Source organism: Lepisosteus platostomus, chromosome 18, assembly GCF_059453375.1.
Source record: "Lepisosteus platostomus isolate fLepPlt1 chromosome 18, fLepPlt1.hap1, whole genome shotgun sequence".
NCBI lineage: Eukaryota > Metazoa > Chordata > Actinopteri > Semionotiformes > Lepisosteidae > Lepisosteus > Lepisosteus platostomus.
Window position 1 is genome coordinate 16843686 of NC_142628.1, and position 25273 is coordinate 16868958.

At 53.6% G+C, this 25273-nt stretch overlaps 1 protein-coding gene across 1 annotated transcript; it reads right to left on the reverse strand.

The window, feature by feature from the left end:
- Positions 1–405: 405 nt before the first annotated feature.
- Positions 406–23367, reverse strand: cd151 (CD151 molecule). Its single transcript, XM_088611410.1, has 8 exons — positions 23201–23367; positions 14134–14218; positions 13849–14040; positions 11891–11965; positions 3430–3534; positions 1724–1882; positions 1545–1631; positions 406–1462 (listed from the first exon to the last, which is right to left on the reverse strand). Exons 2-8 carry the CDS (start codon positions 14215–14217, stop codon positions 1403–1405), a joined length of 762 nt encoding a protein of 253 aa, XP_088467536.1. The 5' UTR covers position 14218; positions 23201–23367; the 3' UTR covers positions 406–1402.
- Positions 23368–25273: the final 1906 nt, after the last annotated feature.

Consider the following 25273-nt stretch of genomic DNA (forward strand, 5'->3'; position numbering starts at 1 on the left):
GTGCAGCCCCCCCTGGTGGTGGTGGAGGACTGGTAAAGAGTTCTGAGTGGAGTGCCCAGAAAAGCGCTATATAAGTGTAAGGAATTATTAATTATGATTATTATTAATACACTGACCAAGTTTAGTAATATTACTGTAGAGTAATACAGGAGGTAACCATTAACTAGATTATTAAACAAGTAACAGGTTTATTCCTGTAGATGACACCTGAAGAAGGCTCCACGGCCGAAACATTGTGTTCTCTTTCTTCTTTTTTTCAGCATGGAATAAACCTATTACTTGTTCCTTTGCAACCTACGCATGCTGACGCAGCTACCCACCTGAAGTACTAGATTATTAAACTACTCTTAACTCCCCTTTCCTCCCGCGCAGTGCTGCTGGAGAAACGCAAGCTCTCGCACGCGCTGGTGTTTGTGTTTTATTGTCTTTGTGAGTCAGATACACATCACACAGCTCCGGGGAGAGCGCCGCCCTGCTGGAGGCCCTGCCTTCCCGGAGCACATAAAAATAAAAGTTACAATTATATAATAATAACAGATTTTGCAATATAAAAGCAACGACCACTTCATTTTTTCCTCTTTAAAAAAGTATAGAAGGCGTGAGTGGCTCTGAGCAGCCACCCCTGGGTGGGGTGGTTCAGGAAGGGATCTGGAGGGGATCTGGAGAAGATCTGGAGGGGATCTGGAGAGCCTGTGTCTCCTGCTGTCCAGCCCAGGGCCGGTGTGGATCTGGAGAGGATCTGGAGGGGATCTGGAGAACCTGTGTCTCCTGCTGTCCAGCCCAGAGCCGGTGTGGATCTGGAGAGGATCGGGAGGGGATCTGGAGAACCTGTGTCTCCTGCTGTCCAGCTCAGGGCCGGTGTGGATCTGGAGGGGATCGGGAGGGGATCTGGAGAACCTGTGTCTCCTGCTGTCCAGCCCAGAGCCGGTGTGGATCTGGAGAGGATCGGGAGGGGATCTGGAGAACCTGTGTCTCCTGCTGTCCAGCTCAGGGCCGGTGTGGATCTGGAGGGGATCGGGAGGGGATCTGGAGAACCTGTGTCTCCTGCTGTCCAGCCCAGGGCCGGTGTGGATCTGGAGAGGATCGGGAGGGGATCTGGAGAACCTGTGTCTCCTGCTGTCCAGCTCAGGGCCGGTGTGGATCTGGAGGGGATCGGGAGGGGATCTGGAGAACCTGTGTCTCCTGCTGTCCAGCCCAGGGCCGGTGTGGATCTGGAGGGGATCGGGAGGGGATCTGGAGTAGCTGTGTCTCCTGCTGTCCAGCCCAGGGCCGGTGTGGATCGGGAGTGGAGGAGGAGGAAGATGAAGGAGCAGAGGGGTGCAGACAGAGTGGCAGGCGGCTATGCTACTCAGAATCGGACTCTAGTGGCAGCTCCTGGAGAGTGGGGTCCCCCCCCGCACCCTCAGTACGGCTCGGCCTTCAGGCTGCGGTACAGGCAGCAGGTGAACACCATCCCCACGACCTGGGAGAGAGAGAGGAATCGGGGTCACAGAGAGCTGCGCCCCGCGCACACACGGGCGCCCCAGGGTCTCGCGGCCCCTCACCTGCACACAGGCGATGCCGATGCCCACGGCTCCGATGATCCGCAGGTGGTCCAGAATGAACTTCTCCAGCTTGGAGATGCAGCCGCCCTGGCAGAGAGAGAGCCAGGGTCAGGGGTCAGGGGTCAGGGGTCAGGGGTCAGGGGTCAGGGCTGACTGGGGCGCTGAGGCGGGGGTCTCACCTCGACCAGGTAGATGTTGGAGGGGTGGTTCCGTTTCCCGCAGAGCGGTGTGACGGTCTTGCAGCAGCTGTCCGGCACCACGCGGCTCTCGGAGTCCGAGGAACGGATCCACCTGCTGTCCTGCCAGTCACTGGACCTGTTACTGCCACAGCACTTGAACTGGACAGAGAGAGAGAGAGAGAGAGGTCACAGCTTACACACACACACTCTGCACCCACGCCCTGCACCCACGCCCTGCACCCACGCCCTGCACACACACCCTGCACACACACTCTGCACACACGCCCTGCACACACGCCCTGCACACACACGCCCTGCACACACGCCCTGCACACACGCCCTGCACACACGCCCTGCACACACGCTCTGCACACACGCTCTGCACACGCCCTGCACACACGCCCTGCACACACGCTCTGCACACGCCCTGCACACACGCCCTGCACACACACTCTGCACACACGCTCTGCACACACGCTCTGCACACACGCTCTGCACACACGCTCTGCACACACGCCCTGCACACACGCCCTGCACACACGCCCTGCACACACACTCTGCACACACGCTCTGCACACACGCTCTGCACACACGCTCTGCACACACGCCCTGCACACACGCCCTGCACACACGCTCTGCACACACGCTCTGCACACGCCCTGCACACACGCCCTGCACACACGCTCTGCACACGCCCTGCACACACGCTCTGCACACACGCTCTACACACGCCCTGCACACGCCCTGCACACGCCCTGCACACACTCTGCACACACTCTGCACACACACTCTGCACACACGCCCTACACACACGCCCTGCACACACACGCCCTGCACACACACGCCCTGCACACGCTCTGCACACGCTCTGCACACGCTCTGCACACGCTCTGCACACACTCTGCACACACGCCCTGCACACACGCCCTGCACACACGCTCTGCACACACGCTCTGCACACGCTCTGCACACGCCCTGCACACACGCCCTGCACACGCCCTGCACACACTCTGCACACACGCCGATGCACACACACGCCCTGCACACACACGCCCTGCACACGCCCTGCACACACTCTGCACACACGCCGATGCACACACACGCCCTGCACACACACGCCCTGCACACGCCCTGCACACACTCTGCACACACGCCGATGCACACACACGCCCTGCACACACACGCCCTGCACACACACGCCCTGCACACACGCCCTGCGCACACACGCCCTGCGCACACACGCCCTGCACACACACGCCCTGCACACACACACCCTGCACACGCTCTGCACACACTCTGCTCACGCTCTGCACACGCCCTGCACACACTCTGCACACACTCTGCACACACGCCCTGCACACACTCTGCACACACGCCGATGCACACACGCCCTGCACACACACGCCCTGCACACACACGCCCTGCACACACACACCCTGCGCACACACACCCTGCGCACACACGCCCTGCACACACGCCCTGCACACACACGCCCTGCACACACGCCCTGCGCACACACGCCCTGCACACACAAGCCCTGCACACACTCTGCACACACGCCCTGCACACACACACCCTGCGCACACACACCCTGCGCACACACGCTCTGCACACACACGCTCTGCACACACGCCCTGCACACACGCCCTGCACACACGCCCTGCACACACACACACACACAGTACTGTACCTCCACACACACTGACCTCCTGCTGCAGCTTGTCCACAGCGCCGGTCACTCTGTCCTCCCCCGGCTGTTGGTATCTCTGGACCATGGTCTCCTTCAGGTTCTGTTTCAGCTCCTCGTTCAGCTGTGGATCAGAACCGGAGAGTCACGGTGGGCCTGTGGCTCCTGTGCAGGAGCTGTAGTGTGTGGTGTCAGTGTGTGTGTTTGTGTGTGAGAGTGTGTGTGTGGTGTCAGTGTGTGTGTGAGAGTGTGTGTGTGGTGTCAGTGTGTGTGTGGTGTCAGTGTGTGTGGTGTCAGTGTGTGTGTGAGAGTGTGTGTGTGGTGTCAGTGTGTGTGTGAGAGTGTGTGTGTGGTGTCAGTGTGTGTGTGGTGTCAGTGTGTGTGTGAGAGTGTGTGTGTGGTGTCAGTGTGTGTGTGAGAGTGTGTGTCGTGTGTAGTGTGTGTGTGGTGTCAGTGTGTGTGTGAGAGTGTGTGTGTGGTGTCAGTGTGTGTGTGAGAGTGTGTGTGGTGTCAGTGTGTGTGTGGTGTCAGTGTGTGTGTGAGAGTGTGTGTCGTGTCAGTGTGTGGGTATGAGAGTGTGTGTGTGGTGTGAGAGTGTATGTTTAGTGTCAGTGTGGGTAATTGGTAGGAGAGGAGTCCTGTGTCTGCAGCTGAACACACATAAAGGTCAGAAGTCATGACAGCAACACTGAGCCTGAGGAAACAGCACCAGCCAGAGAGACAGGGGGGGAGAGAGGAGAAACAGGAGAGATACAGGGTGACCTCAATGCACAAACAGGCACGCTGGAAGACTTCACCAGCACACAGGGACACACTGATGTATTCAGACAGTCCCCTCTGTACCACACCAGTCACCTCACACAGGGACACACTGGTGTATTCAGACAGTCCCTCTGTACCACACTGGTCACCTCACACAGGGACACACTGGTGTATTCAGACAGTCCCCTCTGTACCACACTGGTCACCTCACACAGGGACACACTGGTGTATTCAGAAAGTCCCTCTGTACCACACCGGTCACCTCACACAGGGACACACTGGTGTATTCAGACAGTCCCTCTGTACCACACCGGTCACCTCACACAGGGACACACTGGTGTATTCAGACAGTCCCCTCTGTACCACACAGGTCACCTCACACAGGGACACACTGGTGTATTCAGACAGTCCCTCTGTACCACACCAGTCACCTCACACAGGGACACACTGGTGTATTCAGACAGTCCCCTCTGTACCACACCAGTCACCTCACACAGGGACACACTGGTGTATTCAGACAGTCCCCTCTGTACCACACCGGTCACCTCACACAGGGACACACTGGTGTATTCAGACAGTCCCTCTGTACCACACTGGTCACTTCACACAGGGACACACTGGTGTATTCAGACAGTCCCTCTGTACCACACCGGTCACCTCACACAGGGACACACTGGTGTATTCAGACAGTCCCCTCTGTACCACACCAGTCACCTCACACAGGGACACACTGGTGTATTCACACAGTCCCTCTGTACCACACTGGTCACCTCACACAGGGACACACTGGTGTATTCAGACAGTCCCTCTGTACCACACCAGTCACCTCACACAGGGACACACTGGTGTATTCAGACAGTCCCCTCTGTACCACACCGGTCACCTCACACAGGGACACACTGGTGTATTCAGACAGTCCCTCTGTATCACACCAGTCACCTCACACAGGGACACACTGGTGTATTCAGACAGTCCCCTCTGTACCACACAGGTCACCTCACACAGGGACACACTGGTGTATTCAGACAGTCCCCTCTGTACCACACCAGTCACCTCACACAGGGACACACTGGTGTATTCAGACAGCCATCTGTACCACACCGGTCACCTCACACAGGGACACACTGGTGTATTCAGACAGTCCCCTCTGTACCACACAGGTCACCTCACACAGGGACACACTGGTGTATTCAGACAGTCCCCTCTGTACCACACAGGTCACCTCACACAGGGACACACTGGTGTATTCAGACAGTCCCTCTGTACCACACCGGTCTGCTCACACAGGGACACACTGGTGTATTCAGACAGTCCCTCTGTACCACACCGGTCACCTCACACAGGGACACACTGGTGTATTCAGACAGTCCCATTGTACCACACCGGTCACCTCACACAGGGACACACTGGTGTATTCAGACAGTCCCCTCTGTACCACACCGGTCACCTCACACAGGGACACACTGGTGTATTCAGACAGTCCCCTCTGTACCACACCAGTCACCTCACACAGGGACACACTGGTGTATTCAGACAGTCCCTCTGTACCACACCAGTCACCTCACACAGGGACACACTGGTGTATTCAGACAGCCATCTGTATGCCTGGTTGAGGTAGTACAGCAGGCTGGGCTGTGTCAGTGTGTCTCTATGCTGGTGTGCTCTCTTCATGTAGAGTGCGATCTGGCTGTGGTCAGAGAGAGGAGTTTGTGGCCTGACAGTGAAGGCACTGATACAGGAGGGGTCCAGGTCGGTGATGGCGTAGTCCACCACACTGCTGCCCAGAGCTGAGCTGTAGGTGAACCTGCCTAGAGAGTCCCCTCTAGTCCTGCCCAGTGTGTCCCTGTGTTAGGTGACCGGTGTGGTACAGAGGGGACTATCTGAATACACCAGTGTGTCCCTGTGTGAGGTGACTGGTGTGGTCCAGAGGGGACTGTCTGAATACACCAGTGTGTCCCTGTGTGAGGTGACCAGTGTGGTACAGAGGGGACTGTCTGAATACACCAGTGTGTCCCTGTGTGAGGTGACCTGTGTGGTACAGAGGGGACTGTCTGAATACACCAGTGTGTCCCTGTGTGAGGTGACCAGTGTGGTACAGAGGGACTGTCTGAATACACCAGTGTGTCCCTGTGTGAGGTGACTGGTGTGGTACAGAGGGACTGTCTGAATACACCAGTGTGTCCCTGTGTGAGGTGACTGGTGTGGTTCAGAGGGACTGTCTGAATACACCAGTGTGTCCCTGTGTGAGGTGACTGGTGTGATACAGAGGGACTGTCTGAATACACCAGTGTGTCCCTGTGTGAGGTGACCGGTGTGGTACAGAGGGGACTGTCTGAATACACCAGTGTGTCCCTGTGTGAGGTGACCGGTGTGGTACAGAGGGACTGTCCGAATACACCAGTGTGTCCCTGTGTGAGGTGACCGGTGTGGTCCAGAGGGGACTGTCTGAATACACCAGTGTGTCCCTGTGTGAGGTGACCGGTGTGGTCCAGAGGGGACTGTCTGAATACACCAGTGTGTCCCTGTGTGAGGTGACCTGTGTGGTACAGAGGGGACTGTCTGAATACACCAGTGTGTCCCTGTGTGAGGTGACCGGTGTGGTACAGAGGGACTGTCTGAATACACCAGTGTGTCCCTGTGTGAGGTGACCAGTGTGGTACAGAGGGACTGTCTGAATACACCAGTGTGTCCCTGTGTGAGGTGACCAGTGTGGTACAGAGGGACTGTCTGAATACACCAGTGTGTCCCTGTGTGAGGTGACTGGTGTGGTACAGAGGGGACTGTCTGAATACATCAGTGTGTCCCTGTGTGCTGGTGAAGTCTTCCAGCGTGCCTGTTTGTGCATTGAGGTCACCCTGTATCTCTCCTGTTTCTCCTCTCTCCCCCCCTGTCTCTCTGGCTGGTGCTGTTTCCTCAGGCTCAGTGTTGCTGTCATGACTTCTGACCTCCTCTCACTGGCTGTCCCACAGACACACACACTGAGCCTCCTCTCACTGGCTATCCCACAGACACACACACTGACACACATACTGAGCCTCCTCTCACTGGCTATCCCACAGATATATACACACACACTGACACACACTGAGCCTCCTCTCACTGGCTGTCCCACAGACACACACACTGAGCCTCCTCTCACTGGCTGTCCCACAGACACACACACTGAGCCTCCTCTCACTGGCTGTCCCACAGACACACACACTGAGCCTTCTCTCACTGGCTGTCCCACAGACACACACACTGAGCCTCCTCTCACTGGCTATCCCACAGACACACACACTGACACACACTGAGCCTCCTCTCACTGGCTGTCCCACAGACACACACACTGAGCCTCCTCTCACTGGCTGTCCCACAGACACACACACACTGAGCCTCCTCTCACTGGTAATCCCACAGACACACACACTGACACACACACTGAGCCTCCTCTCACTGGCTATCCAACAGACACACACACTAACACACACACTGAGCCTCCTCTCACTGGCTATCCCACAGACACACACACTGAGCCTCCTCTCACTGGCTATCCCACAGATACACACACTGACACACACACTGAGCCTCCTCTCACTGGCTATCCCACAGACACACACACTGAGCCTCCTCTCACTGGCTATCCAACAGATACACACACTGACACACACTGAGCCTCCTCTCACTGGCTATCCCACAGATACACACACTGAGCCTCCTCTCACTGGCTGTCCCACAGACACACACACTGAGCCTCCTCTCACTGGTAATCCCACAGACACACACACTGACACACACACTGAGCCTCCTCTCACTGGCTGTCCCACAGACACACACACTGAGCCTCCTCTCACTGGCTATCCCACAGACACACACACTGAGCCTCCTCTCACTGGCTATCCCACAGACACACACACTGAGCCTCCTCTCACTGGCTATCCCACAGACACACACACTGAGCCTCCTCTCACTGGCTATCCAACAGACACACACACTGAGCCTCCTCTCACTGGCTGTCCCACAGACACACACACTGAGCCTCCTCTCACTGGTAATCCCACAGACACACACACTGAGCCTCCTCTCACTGGCTATCCCACAGACACACACACTGAGCCTCCTCTCACTGGCTATCCAACAGATACACACACTGACACACACACTGAGCCTCCTCTCACTGGCTGTCCCACAGACACACACACTGAGCCTCCTCTCACTGGCTATCCCACAGACACACACACTGAGCCTCCTCTCACTGGCTATCCCACAGACACACACACTGAGCCTCCTCTCACTGGCTATCCCACAGACACACACACTGACACACACACTGAGCCTCCTCTCACTGGCTATCCCACAGATACACACACTGACACACACACTGAGCCTCCTCTCACTGGCTATCCAACAGATACACACACTGACACACACACTGAGCCTCCTCTCACTGGCTGTCCCACAGACACACACACTGAGCCTCCTCTCACTGGTAATCCCACAGACACACACACTGACACACACACTGAGCCTCCTCTCACTGGCTATCCAACAGATACACACACTGACACACACTGAGCCTCCTCTCACTGGCTATCCCACAGATACACACACTGAGCCTCCTCTCACTGGCTGTCCCACAGACACACACACTGAGCCTCCTCTCACTGGTAATCCCACAGACACACACACTGACACACACACTGAGCCTCCTCTCACTGGCTGTCCCACAGACACACACACTGAGCCTCCTCTCACTGGCTATCCCACAGATACACACACTGACACACACACTGAGCCTCCTCTCACTGGCTATCCCACAGACACACACACTGAGCCTCCTCTCACTGGCTATCCCACAGATACACACACTGACACACATACATACAGATTAACTAATACAGACACACACACATACATACAGACACACACATACAGATAAACACTTACAGACACACTGACACACACATACATACAGACACACACATACAGATAAACACTTACAGACACACTGACACACACATACATACAGACACACACATACAGATAAACACTTACAGACACACACTGACACACACACATACATACAGACACACACATACAGATAAACACTGACACACACATACAGACACACACATACAGATAAACACTTACAGACACACACATACAGATAAACACTAAACACTTACAGAAACACACTAACACACATACATACAGGCACACACACATAAAAAGAAACACAGACACACACACATACAGATAAGCACTGACAGACACACACTGACACACCCACACATACAGATAAACACAGACACACACACTTATACACACACAAATAAATTTAATCAATTTCCCTTCAGGATCAATAAAGTCTTATCTTATCTTCTCTCTTAAACACTTATAGACACACACACACAGATAAACATTTACACACACTGACACAGGCGAACTGTGGGACGCTGATGTGATACTGCTGCTCATGGACACACCCAGCAGTGTGATCCTGATAATCACACATCCCACCCCAGCGATGCCAACAGGAAAATAACAGTCATTATCAGACACCGCAAAACAACACTGATCTCCCAGACAGACTGAGCCGTCTGCAGGGGCAGAGACCCGCGCCAGGCTGGCACCCACACTGGGCACACTGCATTAAGACCCCCGCTTGCACACACACCATCCCCCAGGGCAAACAGCACACATGCAGTACTGCTCCCAGCCACCAGGGGGCATTCTCTCAGCAGGGCAGGAGACTGGAGGAGGATGAAAGAGGGAGGTGGGGCTCTCCATCTGATGGGGACAGAGGGACTGTCAGTCTGATGGGGACAGAGGCAGAGGGAATGTCAGTCTGATGGGGACAGAGAGAGACAGAGGAGACTGACAGTCGGATGGGGACAGAGAGAGTGACAAAGGAGATTGTCAATCTAATGGGGACAGAGAGACAGGGACTGTCAGTCTGATGGGGAAAGAGGCAGAGGGACCCTCAGTGTGATGGAGACAGAGACAGAGGGACTGTCAGTGTGATGGGGACAGAGACAGAGGGACCGTCGGTCTGATGGTGCCAGAGGCAGAGGGACTGTCAGTCTGATGGGGACAGAGGCAGAGGGACCGTCAGTCTGATGGGGACAGAGGCAGAGGGACCATCAGTCTGATGGGGACAGAGGCAGAGGGGCCGTCAGTCTGATGGGGACAGAGGCAGAGGGACCGTCAGTCTGATGGGGACAGAGAGAGACAGAGGGACCGTCAGTGTGATGGGGACAGAGACAGAGGGACCGTCAGTCTGATGGGGACAGAGAGACAGAGGGACCGTCAGTCTGATGGGGACAGAGAGACAGAGGGACCGTCAGTCTGATGGGGACAGAGACAGAGGGACCGTCAGTGTGATGGGGACAGAGACAGAGGGACCGTCAGTCTGATGGGGACAGAGAGACAGAGGGACCGTCAGTCTGATGGGGACAGAGAGACAGAGGGACCGTCAGTCTGATGGGGACAGAGGCAGAGGGACCGTCAGTCTGATGGGGACAGAGGCAGAGGGACCGTCAGTCTGATGGGGACAGAGAGAGACAGAGGGACCGTCAGTGTGATGGGGACAGAGACAGAGGGACCGTCAGTCTGATGGGGACAGAGAGACAGAGGGACCGTCAGTCTGATGGGGACAGAGAGACAGAGGGACCGTCAGTCTGATGGGGACAGAGGCAGAGGGACCGTCAGTCTGATGGGGACAGAGGCAGAGGGACCGTCAGTCTGATGGGGACAGAGAGAGACAGAGGGACCGTCAGTGTGATGGGGACAGAGACAGAGGGACCGTCAGTCTGATGGGGACAGAGAGACAGAGGGACCGTCAGTCTGATGGGGACAGAGACAGAGGGACCGTCAGTCTGATGGGGACAGAGACAGAGGGACCGTCAGTCTGATGGGGACAGAGACAGAGGGACTAACCAGCCTCAGGACAGCACTGCTAGAGCACCACAACCCAGACTCAACCACATCACAGCACAGATCAAACAGCAATATCTCACACACTGGGACACACACACACAAACACAACATAAACTGGAATGCTACAGAACCTTAAACAGACAATACACACTAGCTGAATATTTGACCAAAATAAAAAATAACAAACAGAAACAGACCCTGACGAAGTACAGGCTCAGTGACCACAACCTGGCCATAGAAACTGGGCGACACAGGCAGACCTGGCTGCCCAGAGAGGACAGGCTGTGCTCCCACTGCCAGCAGGGAGAAATAGAGACAGAGGTGCACTTCCTACTGCACTGTGACAGATACTCTGGGATTAGAGAAACATTCTTCCCGAAATTCAGAAATCTAATCCCAGAGTTCCCACACCTGCCAAAACCACAACAGGTCCCAATCCTACTGGGAGAGGGAGGAGGGAACTCAGTTGATCTGGCAGCCCAGTATGTGATCTCCTGTCACAGCCTGAGGAACAGTGAGTCCGTCTCCCAATAATGCTCCAGCTGCCTACAGTATGTCAATATTATATAATATGTCTTTGTTGTAAATGTCTGAAACATGTCTGTAGATTTTATTTTACTTCTATTTTTTGTTTTGTTCTATGTTAATTTTATTATTTTTATTTGCTTTGGCAACACTGATTGTACCCATCGGTCATGCTAATAAAGCACCTTGAATTGAATTGAATTGACAGAGGGACCGTCAGTCTGATGGGGACAGAGAGACAGAGGGAGGGTGCAGCTCTCCTGCTGAGACTGTACCTGCTGGTAGTAGATGTAGGCCAGGACCCCAGCGAGGATCTCCAACAGGAAGATGCACAGCAGCAGCACGAAGTACTGTGGAGAGATGGAGTGCGCTCAGGGTCTGGGGACGCTGTATGGACTGTCTGAGCTCTGGCAAGGGTACAGGCCTGCCTGAACAGCGCTTGAACTTGATCTGGACAGGACAGAGGGGTCAAACAGCGGGACAGAGCAGAGAGGGGGCACCCTGTGGAGAGAGGAGAGAGGGACAGGAGCAGAGAGAGAGGAGAGAGGAGAGAGGGACAGGAGCAGAGAGAGAGGAGAGAGGGATGGGGAGGAGGGAGGGGCAGGGGCAGAGAGAGACAGGGGGAAGGACTGGAGTAGAGAGAGAGGAGAGAGGAGAAAGGGGCAAGATCAGAGAGAGAGGAGAAAGGAGGGGGAGGATAGGAGCAGAGAGAAAGGAGAGAGACGGGGGAGGACAGGAGCAGAGAGAAAGGAGAGAGACAGGGGAGGACAGGAGCAGAGAGAAAGGAGAGAGACGGGGGAGGACAGGAGCAGAGAGAAAGGAGAGAGACGGGGGAGGACAGGAGCAGAGAGAAAGGAGAGAGACGGGGGAGGACAGGAGCAGAGAGAAAGGAGAGAGACGGGGGAGGACAGGAGCAGAGAGAAAGGAGAGAGACGGGGGAGGACAGGAGCAGAGAGAAAGGAGAGAGACGGGGGAGGACAGGAGCAGAGAGAGAGGAGAGAGACGGGGGAGGACAGGAGCAGAGAGAGAGGAGAGAGACGGGGGAGGACAGGAGCAGAGAGACAGGGAGACGGGAGAGGAAATCGGCCAGCTCTGCTCAGGCCTCAGCTTGTTCCTATTGTTCTATTTTTACTGGCCCTTGCTGTGTAAACAGCCCAGCGGAGGGAGGGAGCGCTATCAGCTGGTGAGCAGTGAGGGAGCACATTCCACCTCCTCCCTCTCCTCATTCCTGCTGCCTGAGCACACAGCCGCCCAGCCCTTAAAGAGCCAGCGCTGGGGGCATACTGGGAGGGCATACTGGGGCTATACAGAGATATACCGGGGGATACAGGGGGGTATACTGGGGGATACAGAGAGATATAGTGGGGGATATACTGGGGGATACTGGAGGATATACAGGGAGATAGTTTTCTAAGAGGGATACAAACTGATGTTTTTGTTGTTCATGTCTGTAATTGTAATTGTTGCTTTGACCTTTTATAACACTGGTTCTCATAGGTTCTGCCAACAAAGCAGAAGTGTGCAGCTGTGTGTGTCTCAGGCTCAGTGTGTTACAGTGTGCAGGTGTGTGTGTCTCAGGCTCAGTGTGTTACAGTGTGCAGGTGTGTGTGTGACTCAGACTCAGTGTGTTACAGTGTGCAGGTGTGTGTGCGTGACTCAGACTCAGTGTGTTACAGTGTGCAGGTGTGTGTGCGTGACTCAGACTCAGTGTGTTACAGTGTGCAGGTGTGTGTGTGTGCGTGACTCAGACTCAGTGTGTTACAGTGTGCAGGTGTGTGTGTGTGCGTGACTCAGACTCAGTGTGTTACAGTGTGCAGGTGTGTGTGTGACCCAGACTCAGTGTGTTACAGTGTGCAGGTGTGTGTGACTGAGACTCAGTGTGTTACAGTGTGCAGGTGTGTGTGTCTCAGGCTCAGTGTGTTATGGTGTGCAGGTGTGTGCGTGACTAAGACTCAGTGTGTTACGGTTTGTGTGCCCCACAGGAAACAGGAAGCAGGTCCACCCCTGACTCACAGCAGCACAATGGTAATGAAGCCAGAGGGACCGATATTGGGCATGCACACTTCCTCTGGCTGTCACTACTGAGACCCGGCCTGTCTCTCTCCACATCCTGCCTGGACCAGAAGTGCCAGAGCAGGGACAGGGAGGGATACCGAGACGCAGGTGAGACAGGGAGACAGCGCTGGGAGAGGGGGATCGGGCAGAGACGGCGGGACTCTGTCTCACCACTCACCACTCTCAGGAGACGTCTCTGTTCCTTGAAAGTGGCACAGCACCCCAGAATGCCCGTCACCATGACGATCGCCCCAGCGATCACCAGGATATAGGCGGAGGCGGCGTAGATACTGGAGGACAGCAGGCTGATGTAGTCACTCTTCTCCACCAGAGTCCACACCCCCACGGCCATCACAGCGCCCCCTGCCAGCTGGAGGTCACACAGCGCCCGCAGGGGTTAGTACACAGAGGCAGGGAGACAGGCGGGAGAGGAGGACACACAGATCCACATTTACTCTCTCACCCAGAAGAGGAAGTTGAAGGTGAAGAGAAGATACTTCAGACAGATCGTCCCACATGTCTCCTTCTTCTCATCATAGGCTCCCATCCTGAGAGAGAGACAGACAGAGGGGTTAACACAGAGCACACTGCTGCAACAGCACAGCGCAGACAGACAGAGGGGTTAACACAGTGCACACTGCTGCTACAACACAGCGCAGACAGACAGAGGAGTTAACACAGAGCACACTGGTGCAACAGCACAGCGCAGACAGACAGACAGTGGGGTTAACAGAGCACACTGCTGCTACAGCACAGCTCAGAGAGACAGACAGTGGGGTTAACAGAGCACACTGCTGCTACAGCACAGCTCAGAGAGACAGACAGTGGGGTTAACAGTGCACACTGCTGCTACAGCACAGCTCAGAGAGACAGACAGAGGGGTTAACACAGTGCAAACTACTGCTACAGCACAGCGCAAACAGACAGAGGGGTTAACACAGTGCACACTGCTGCTACAGCACAGCGCTGACAGACAGAGGAGTTAACACAGAGCACACAGCTGCTACTGCACAGCGCATACAGACAGTGGGGTTAACACAGAGCACACTGCTGCTACAGCACAGTGCAGACAGACAGTGGGGTTAACAGTGCACAGTGCTGCTACAGCACAGCGCATACAGACAGTGGGGTTAACACAGAGCACACTGCTGCTACAGCACAGCGCAGACAGACAGAGGAGTTAACACAGTACACACTGCTGCTACAGCACAGCGCAGACAGACAGAGGAGTTAACAGAGAGCACACTGCTGCTACAGCACAGCGCAGACAGACAGAGGAGTTAACACAGTGCACACTACTGCTACAGCACAGCTCAGAGAGACAGACAGAGGGGTTAACACAGTGCACACTGCTGCTACAGCACAGCGCAGACAGACAGAGGGGTTAACAGAGAGCACACTGCTGCTACAGCACAGCGCAGACAGAGGAGTTAACACAGTGCACACAGCTCTAGTAATCCTGAAGAGAGAGGGTATGATGCAAGTACAGACTCTCTCTCTCCAGGAGTCCTGAATCAGTAACTCACACACTGACAGTGCTGTGTTTTCCTGTCTGAGTCACACCTGAGCCGACGGAGACTATGAGCTCAGTCATTCCACAGTGCTGACTCCTCCTCTATTCTCCTGCCTGCAGGTACAGACTCTCTCTCTCCAGGAGTCCTGGATCAGTGCACAGTCTGTGTCAGGCCCTGTCTCTCTCTCCAGGAGTCCTGGATCAGTGCACAGTCTGTGTCAGGCCCTGTCTCTCTCTCCAGGAGTCCTGGATCAGTGTGCAGTCTTTGTCTGGCCCTGTCTCTCTCTCCAGGAGTCCCGGATCAGTGTGCAGTCTGTGTCTGGCCCTGTCTCTCTCTCCAGGAGTCCTGGATCAGTGTGCAGTCTTTGTCTGGCCCTGTCTCTCTCTCCAGGAGTCCTGGATCAGTGTGCAGTCTGTGTCAGGCCCTGTCTCTCTCTCCTGGAGTCTTGGATCAGTGTGCAGTCTGTGTCTGGCCCTGTCTCTCTCTCCTGGAGTCTTGGATCAGTGTGCAGTCTTTGTCTGGCCCTGTCTCTCTCTCCAGGAGTCCTGGATCAGTGTGCAGTCTGTGTCGGGCCCTGTCTCTCTCTCCAGGAGTCCTGGATCAGTGTGCAGTCTTTGTCTGGCCCTGTCTCTCTCTCCAGGAGTCCCGGATCAGTGTGCAGTCTGTGTCGGGCCCTGTCTCTCTCTCCAGGAGTCCTGGATCAGTGTGCAGTCTTTGTCTGGCCCTGTCTCTCTCTCCAGGAGTCCCGGATCAGTGTGCAGTCTGTGTCTGGCCCTGTCTCTCTCTCCAGGAGTCCTGGATCAGTGTGCAGTCTTTGTCTGGCCCTGTCTCTCTCTCCAGGAGTCCTGGATCAGTGTGCAGTCTGTGTCAGGCCCTGTCTCTCTCTCCTGGAGTCTTGGATCAGTGTGCAGTCTGTGTTGGGCCCTGTCTCTCTCTCCTGGAGTCTTGGATCAGTGTGCAGTCTTTGTCTGGCCCTGTCTCTCTCTCCAGGAGTCCTGGATCAGTGTGCAGTCTGTGTCGGGCCCTGTCTCTCTCTCCTGGAGTCCTGGATCAGTGTACAGTCTGTGTCTGGCCCTGTCTCTCTCTCCAGGAGTCCTGGATCAGTGTGCAGTCTGTGTCGGGCCCTGTCTCCCTCTCCAGGAGTCCTGGATCAGTGTACAGTCTGTGTCAGGCCCTGTCTCTTTCCCGTCCTGCTTCCTTCTCAACTTGATAAACCTTTACAGACGTTACCAACGCTGCCAAAGCAATAACCACCAGCAGCTGCTTTTCCGACACGTTTACGAACGCTGGCACATCGGAACAATGCCCAGCTGTGTTCGGGCCTGGCGGAGGAAGAGAACGGAAAGTCACTTTGAGGAATGCATGAGCAGCAGAGTGTGTGAGCTCAACCTCCCGTCTGTGCTCCTCCCTGCCCACCCCTCCGTGTGTCTACTATTGTCTTCTTGTCTCAGACTGTCAAGTCCAGACTCGATCTCCCCTCCCCCGGCTCCCTCTCCCTCTCCCTCCTGCCCGAGAGAGCGAGCCTGCCTGCCGGCCACCTGTCTCTCTGTCTCTCTGTCTCTCGCCCCTGGGGGGACACAGGCTGAGTCTCTGTTTGTTGTGAAATACCGTCGCTCAGGAAGAGGACTGTCAACACCTTCCCCCCTCAGCACACAGGCCACCAGCCCCCCTCTGGGTGCGACTGTCTCTCTCTCCAGAGCTCCTCCCTGACTGGCCTGGAGACTTCAGAGACCCAGTGTCAGTGTCCAAGGCAGTAGTTCATGCCACCCCTCTGCCTGTCCCAGCGCAGTGTCCACCCCTCTGCCCCTCATTGTCCACCCTGTCTGTCTAGCTAGCCAGCCTGCATCACTGACCAGGATCTCTGAGTGTCACTCTGTCTGTGACATGATCACAGAATGACAGTATTGGCAAAGCAACAGAAATTGTTATCATTCTGTCATTCTGATTATAGCTATTATTGAAAGACAGGCTCCCTGTCTGTTCCTCAGGCTGGGACATGAGATCACACACTGTATTATTATTATTGAGAGACAGCCTCACTGTTCCTCAGGCTGGGACAGGAGATCACACACTGTATTATTATTATTGAGAGACAGGCTCACTGTTCCTCAGGCTGGGACAGGAGATCACACACTGTATTATTATTATTGAGAGACGGGTTCACTGTCTGTTCCTCAGGCTGGGACAGGAGATCACACACTGTATTATTATTATTGAGAGACAGCCTCACTGTTCCTCAGGCTGGGACAGGAGATCACACACTGTATTATTATTGAGAGACAGGCTCACTGTTCCTCAGGCTGTGACAGGAGATCACACACTGTATTATTATTATTGAGAGACAGGCTCACTGTCTGTTCCTCAGGCTGGGACAGGAGATCAAACACTGTATTATTATTATTGAGAGACAGACACTGTTCCTCAGGCTGTGACAGGAGATCACACACTGTATTATTATTATTGAGAGACAGGCTCACTGTTCCTCAGGCTGGGACAGGAGATCACACACTGTATTATTATTATTGAGAGACAGGCTCACTGTTCCTCAGGCAGGGACAGGAGATCACACACTGTATTATTATTATTGAGAGACAGGCTCACTGTTCCTCAGGCTGGGACAGGAGATCACACGCTGTATTATTATTATTGAGAGACAGGCTCACTGTTCCTCAGGCAGGGACAGGAGATCACACACTGTATTATTATTATTGAGAGACAGGCTCACTGTTCCTCAGGCTGGGACAGGAGATCACACACTGTATTATTATTATTGAGAGACAGGCTCACTGTCTGTTCCTCAGGTTGGGACAGGAGATCAAACACTGTATTATTGTTATTGAGAGACAGGCTTACTGTTCCTCAGGCTGGGACAGGAGATCACACACTGTATTATTATTATTGAGAGACAGACTCACTGTTCCTCAGGCTGGGACAGGAGATCACACACTGTATTATTATTATTGAGAGACAGACTCACTGTTCCTCAGGCTGTGACAGGAGATCACACACTGTATTATTATTATTGAGAGACAGGCTCACTGTCTGTTCCTCAGGCTGGGACAGGAGATCACACACTGTATTATTATTATTGAGAGACAGGCTCACTGTTCCTCAGGGTGGGACAGGAGATCAAACACTGTATTATTATAATTGAGAGACAGGCTTACTGTTCCTCAGGCTGGGACAGGAGATCACACACTGTATTATTATTGAGAGACGGGGTCTGGTGTTGTTTTAGTTTGTGTTGGGCTTGACTGTGTCCCAGTGGGTGAGGTAGTGAAAAAACCACCTTTGACCTTATGTGGAGTTTCAGCAAAGGTCAAGGGGAGACAGTTAGAGTTAGAGGTGGTGGGTGAGGCTGTGTAGTGGTCAGTGAGAGACACTCAGAGTCAAGGGGGGTCAGTACTGGTCTGGGGGTCAATGGGAGACACTGGGAGACACCAGGAGTCAGTGGGGGTCAGTGCTGGTCTGGGGGTCATTGGGAGACACTGGGAGACACCAGGAGTCAGTGGGGGTCAGTACTGGTCTGGGGGTCATTGGGAGACACTGGGAGACACCAGGAGTCAGTGGGGGTCAGTACTGGTCTGGGGGTCAATGGGAGACACTGGGAGACACCAGGAGTCAGTGGGGGTCAGTACTGGTCTGGGGGTCAATGGGAGACACTGGGAGACACCAGGAGTCAGTGGGGGTCAGTGCTGGTCTGGGGGTCAATGGGAGACACTGGGAGACACCAGGAGTCAGTGGGGGTCAGTGCTGGTCTGGGGGTCATTGGGAGACACTGGGAGACACCAGGAGTCAGTGGGGGTCAGTGCTGGTCTGGGGGTCATTGGGAGACACTGGGAGACACCAGGAGTCAGTGGGGGTCAGTACTGGTCTGGGGGTCATTGGGAGACACTGGGAGACACCAGGAGTCAGTGGGGGTCAGTACTGGTCTGGGGGTCAATGGGAGACACTGGGAGACACCAGGAGTCAGTGGGGGTCAGTGCTGGTCTGGGGGTCATTGGGAGACACTGGGAGACACCAGGAGTCAGTGGGGGTCAGTGCTGGTCTGGGGGTCATTGGGAGACACTGGGAGACACCAGGAGTCAGTGGGGGTCAGTGCTGGTCTGGGGGTCATTGGGAGACACTGGGAGACACCAGGAGTCAGTGGGGGTCAGTGCTGGTCTGGGGGTCATTGGGAGACACTGGGAGACAGTGAGAAAGTCTTCCCATGTTAAAAACAGAAGCTGCTGTTTCGAAACCTGTGAATACAGCTCAGTCAGACACACACAGACACTGCGGCAGTGTGGGACAGCTCACCACAGCAAGGTCACACCCCTGAAGGGGTCCATCTGACCCCCCCAACCCAGCAGTGAGGTATCACCCTCCAGCACAGTGGCTCTCAGCTCTGTGTGATAATTACAAACCCTGCTTCATTCAACAAGCAGCTGGAGGAGATCAATTAGGTACTGACTAGCAAAGGGGTATGTACTGAATGTGACCTCGTAAAGAAATTAACCCACAGCACAGTGCAGTAAAGCACATTAACAGCACAGTACAGCACACTAAAACCCAGTGTCGTCACAGTAACAGTACAGTAACATCCTATGTCGTCATAGTAACAGCACACCTCACTAACACCCAGTGTCATCACAGTAAAAGTACAGAAACACCCAGTGTCGTCACGGTAACAGCACAGCACACTAATACCCAGTGTCGTCATGGTAACAGCACAGCACCCTAACACCCAGTGTCATCACTGTAACAGCACCCTAACACCCAGTGTCATCACAGTAACAGCACACTAACACCCAGTTGTCATCACGGTAACAGCACAGCACCCTAACACCCAGTGTCATCACTGTAACAGCACAGCACACTAACACCCAGTGTCATCACTGTAACAGCACAGCACACTTACACCCAGTGTCATCACACTAACAGCACAGCACACTAACACCCAGTGTCATCACTGTAACAGCACAGCACACTTACACCCAGTGTCATCACACTAACAGCACACTAACACCCAGTGTCATCACAGTAACAACACAGCACCCTAACACCCAGTGTCATCACTGTAACAGCACAGCACACTTACACCCAGTGTCATCACACTAACAGCACAGCACACTAACACCCAGTGTCATCACGGTAACAGCACAGCACCCTAACACCCAGTGTCATCACTGTAACAGCACAGCACACTAACACCCAGTGTCATCACTGTAACAGCACAGCACACTTACACCCAGTGTCATCACACTAACAGCACAGCACACTAACACCCAGTGTCATCACTGTAACAGCACAGCACACTTACACCCAGTGTCATCACACTAACAGCACACTAACACCCAGTGTCATCACAGTAACAACACAGCACCCTAACACCCAGTGTCATCACTGTAACAGCACAGCACCCTAACACTCAGTGTCATCACAGTAACAGCACACTAACACCCAGTTGTCATCACGGTAACAGCACAGCACCCTAACACCCAGTGTCATCACTGTAACAGCACAGCACACTTACACCCAGTGTCATCACACTAACAGCACAGCACACTAACACCCAGTGTCATCACTGTAACAGCACAGCACACTAACACCTAGTGTCATCACTGTAACAGCACAGCACACTTACACCCAGTGTCATCACACTAACAGCACAGCACACTAACACCCAGTGTCATCACGGTAACAGCACAGCACCCTAACACCCAGTGTCATCACTGTAACAGCACAGCACACTAACACCCAGTGTCATCACTGTAACAGCACAGCACACTTACACCCAGTGTCATCACACTAACAGCACAGCACACTAACACCCAGTGTCATCACTGTAACAGCACAGCACACTAACACCTAGTGTCATCACTGTAACAGCACAGCACACTTACACCCAGTGTCATCACACTAACAGCACACTAACACCCAGTGTCATCACAGTAACAACACAGCACCCTAACACCCAGTGTCATCACTGTAACAGCACAGCACCCTAACACCCAGTGTCATCACTGTAACAGCACAGCACCCTAACACTCAGTGTCATCACAGTAACAGCACACTAACACCCAGTTGTCATCACGGTAACAGCACAGCACACTAACACCTAGTGTCATCACAGTAACAACACAGCACACTAACACCCAGTGTCATCACAGTAACAACACAGCACCCTAACACCCAGTGTCATCACTGTAACAGCACAGCACCCTAACATCCAGTGTCATCACTGTAACAGCACAGCACCCTAACACCCAGTGTCATCACTGTAACAGCACAGCACCCTAACACTCAGTGTCATCACAGTAACAGCACACTAACACCCAGTTGTCATCACGGTAACAGCACAGCACCCTAACACCCAGTGTCATCACTGTAACAGCACAGCACCCTAACACCCAGTGTCATCACTGTAACAGCACAGCACCCTAACACCCAGTGTCATCACTGTAACAGCACAGCACACTTACACCCAGTGTCATCACTGTAACAGCACAGCACCCTAACACCCAGTGTCATCACTGTAACAGCACAGCACACTTACACCCAGTGTCATCACTGTAACAGCACAGCACCCTAACACCCAGTGTCATCACTGTAACAGCACAGCACACTTACACCCAGTGTCATCACACTAACAGCACCCTAACACCCAGTGTCATCACGGTAACAGCACAGCACCCTAACACCCAGTGTCATCACTGTAACAGCACAGCACCCTAACACCTAGTGTCATCACTGTAACAGCACAGCACCCTAACACCCAGTGTCATCACAGTAACAGCACAGCACCCTAACACCCAGTGTCATCACTGTAACAGCACAGCACCCTAACACTTAGTGTCATCATTGTAACAGCACAGCACCCTAACACTTAGTGTCATCATTGTAACAGCACAGCACACTTACACCCAGTGTCATCACTGTAACAGCACAGCACACTTACACCCAGTGTCATCACACTAACAGCACAGCACCCTAACACCCAGTGTCATCACTGTAACAGCACAGCACCCTAACACCCAGTGTCATCACTGTAACAGCACAGCACACTTACACCCAGTGTCATCACAGTAACAGCACAGCACCCTAACACCCAGTGTCATCACTGTAACAGCACAGCACCCTAACACCCAGTGTCATCACTGTAACAGCACAGCACACTTACACCCAGTGTCATCACACTAACAGCACCCTAACACCCAGTGTCATCACGGTAACAGCACAGCACCCTAACACCCAGTGTCATCACTGTAACAGCACAGCACACTTACACCCAGTGTCATCACAGTAACAGCACAGCACCCTAACACCCAGTGTCATCACAGTAACAGCACAGCACCCTAACACCCAGTGTCATCACTGTAACAGCACAGCACCCTAACACTTAGTGTCATCATTGTAACAGCACAGCACCCTAACACCCAGCGTCATCACAGAAACACCTCACTAACACCCAGTGTCATCACAGTAACAGCACCCTAACACCCAGTGTCATCACTGTAACTGCACAGCACCCTAACACCCAGTGTCATCACAGTAACAGCACCCTAACACCCAGTGTCATCCCTGTAACAGCACAGCACCCTAACACCCAGCGTCATCACAGAAACACCTCACTAACACTCAGTGTCATCACAGGAACAGCGCAGTAAAGCCCAGTGATACCACGGTAACAGCCCAGTAAAACCCGGAGTTTCTCGACCCTGAGACAGAGAGGCAGCAGCGGGGGGTGCAGCGAGCCCCACGAGGCAGAGGCAGGACTGGGGTGACGGTCCCAGGAAACTCGAAAGCGGCAGCAGACCTATCACGGGCATCATCTTCATCCTCACACTCAATCACTGCAGCGACAGCTCCCTACAGTACGTTACACAGATCCGGGAGCGCTCTAACGCAACACGCAGAGATCAGGCGCGCCGCTGGCTCACAGATACTTCTTCACGAACTGCAACACTGTGTAACTTCAGACTCGGAGCCGCCTGTGCTGACGGCGGGTGAGAGCGGCGTCTCGGAGTCCCGTACCTGCACTGAGTTTCTCTCTGCGGGCGAGTGTCGGGCGGTGCGCGGTCTCTTGGCTCGGGCGGCAGACAAACACCTTTCTCCCGTGTCCTGCGCTCCTGTGTTTTCCACAAAGCGAGGCCACACACGCCAGCCCCTCCCGTGCCTCTCCCGCTGATCCAGACTGGACTCCTCCCCGCACCGACACAGGCCGGGCGGAGATTCACCAGCGACGCCAGGTGGTCAAGCCCGAGAACTGCAGCCTGGCTCTCCTGACTCGAGCCCCTCCGTCCCCGGCTCGGCTTTCACTAATAATAATACAGTGTGTGATCTCCTGTCCCAGCCTGAGGGACAGTGAGCCTGTCTCTCAATAATAATAATACAGTGTGTGATCTCCTGTCCCAGCCTGAGGGACAGTGAGCCTGTCTCTCAATAATAATAATACAGTGTGTGATCTCCTGTCCCAGCCTGAGGAACAGTGAGCCTGTCTCTCAATAATAATAATACAGTGTGTGATCTCCTGTCACAGCCTGAGGGACAGTGAGCCTGTCTCTCAATAATAATAATACAGTGTGTGGTCTCCTGTCCCAGCCTGAGGAACAGACAGTGAGCCTGTCTCTCAATAATAATAATACAGTGTGTGATCTCCTGTCCCAGTCTGAGGAACAGTGAGCTTGTCTCTCAATAATAATAATACAGTGTGTGATCTCCTGTCACAGCCTGAGGAACAGACAGTGAGCCTGTCTCTCAATAATAATAATACAGTGTGTGATCTCCTATCCCAGCCTGAGGAACAGACAGTGAGCCTGTCTCTCAATAATAATAATACAGTGTGTGATCTCCTGTCACAGGCTGAGGAACAGACAGTGAGCCCGTCTCTCAATTATAATAATACAGTGTGTGATCTCCTGTCCCAGCCTGAGGAACAGACAGTGAGCCTGTCTCTCAATAATAATAATACAGTGTGTGATCTCCTGTCCCAGCCTGAGGAACAGTGAGCCTGTCTCACAATAATAATAATACAGTGTGTGATCTCCTGTCCCAGCCTGAGGAACAGTGAGCCTGTCTCTCAATAATAATAATAATAATAATAATAATAATAATAATACAGTGTGTGATCTCCTGTCCCAGCCTGAGGAACAGTGAGCCTGTCTCTCAATAATAATAATACAGTGTGTGATCTCCTGTCCCAGCCTGAGGAACACTGAGCCTGTCTCTCAATAATAATAATACAGTGTGTGATCTCCTGTCCCAGCCTGAGGAACAGACAGTGAGCCTGTCTCTCACTAATAATAATACAGTGTGTGATCTCCTGTCCCAGCCTGAGGAACAGACAGTGAGCCTGTCTCTCAATAATAATAATACAGTGTGTGATCTCCTGTCACAGCCTGAGGAACAGTGAGCCTGTCTCTCAATAATAATACACTGTGTGATCTCCTGTCACAGCCTGAGGAACAGACAGTGAGGCCGTCTCTCAATAATAATAATACAATGTGTGATCTCCTGTCACAGCCTGAGGAACAGTGAGCCTGTCTCTCAATAATAATAATACAGTGTGTGATCTCCTGTCACAGCCTGAGGAACAGTGAGTCTGTCTCTCAATAATAATACAGTGTGTGATCTCCTGTCACAGCCTGAGGAACAGTGAGCCCGTCTCTCAATAATAATAATACAGTGTGTGATCTCCTGTCACAGCCTGAGGAACAGACAGTGAGCCCGTCTCTCAATAATAATAATACAATGTGTGATCTCCTGTCACAGCCTGAGGAACAGTGAGCCTGTCTCTCAATAATAATAATACAGTGTGTGATCTCCTGTCACAGCCTGAGGAACAGTGAGCCCGTCTCTCAATAATAATAATACAGTGTGTGATCTCCTGTCACAGCCTGAGGAACAGACAGTGAGCCCGTCTCTCAATAATAATAATACAATGTGTGATCTCCTGTCACAGCCTGAGGAACAGTGAGCCTGTCTCTCAATAATAATAATACAGTGTGTGATCTCCTGTCACAGCCTGAGGAACAGACAGTGAGCCCGTCTCTCAATAATAATAATACAATGTGTGATCTCCTGTCACAGCCTGAGGAACAGTGAGCC

Bases quoted from the DNA above. Each gene is read 5' to 3' on its own strand.
- cd151 (XM_088611410.1), bottom strand. From the start codon at position 14,217: ATGGGAGCCTATGATGAGAAGAAGGAGACATGTGGGACGATCTGTCTG. The intron at 3,535-11,890 runs GTACAGTCTCAG...TCTGATCCACAG, and splicing joins CCTACATCTACTACCAGCAG to CTGAACGAGGAGCTGAAACA. The intron at 1,883-3,429 runs GTCAGTGTGTGT...CTCTCTGTCCAG, and splicing joins TGGACAAGCTGCAGCAGGAG to TTCAAGTGCTGTGGCAGTAA.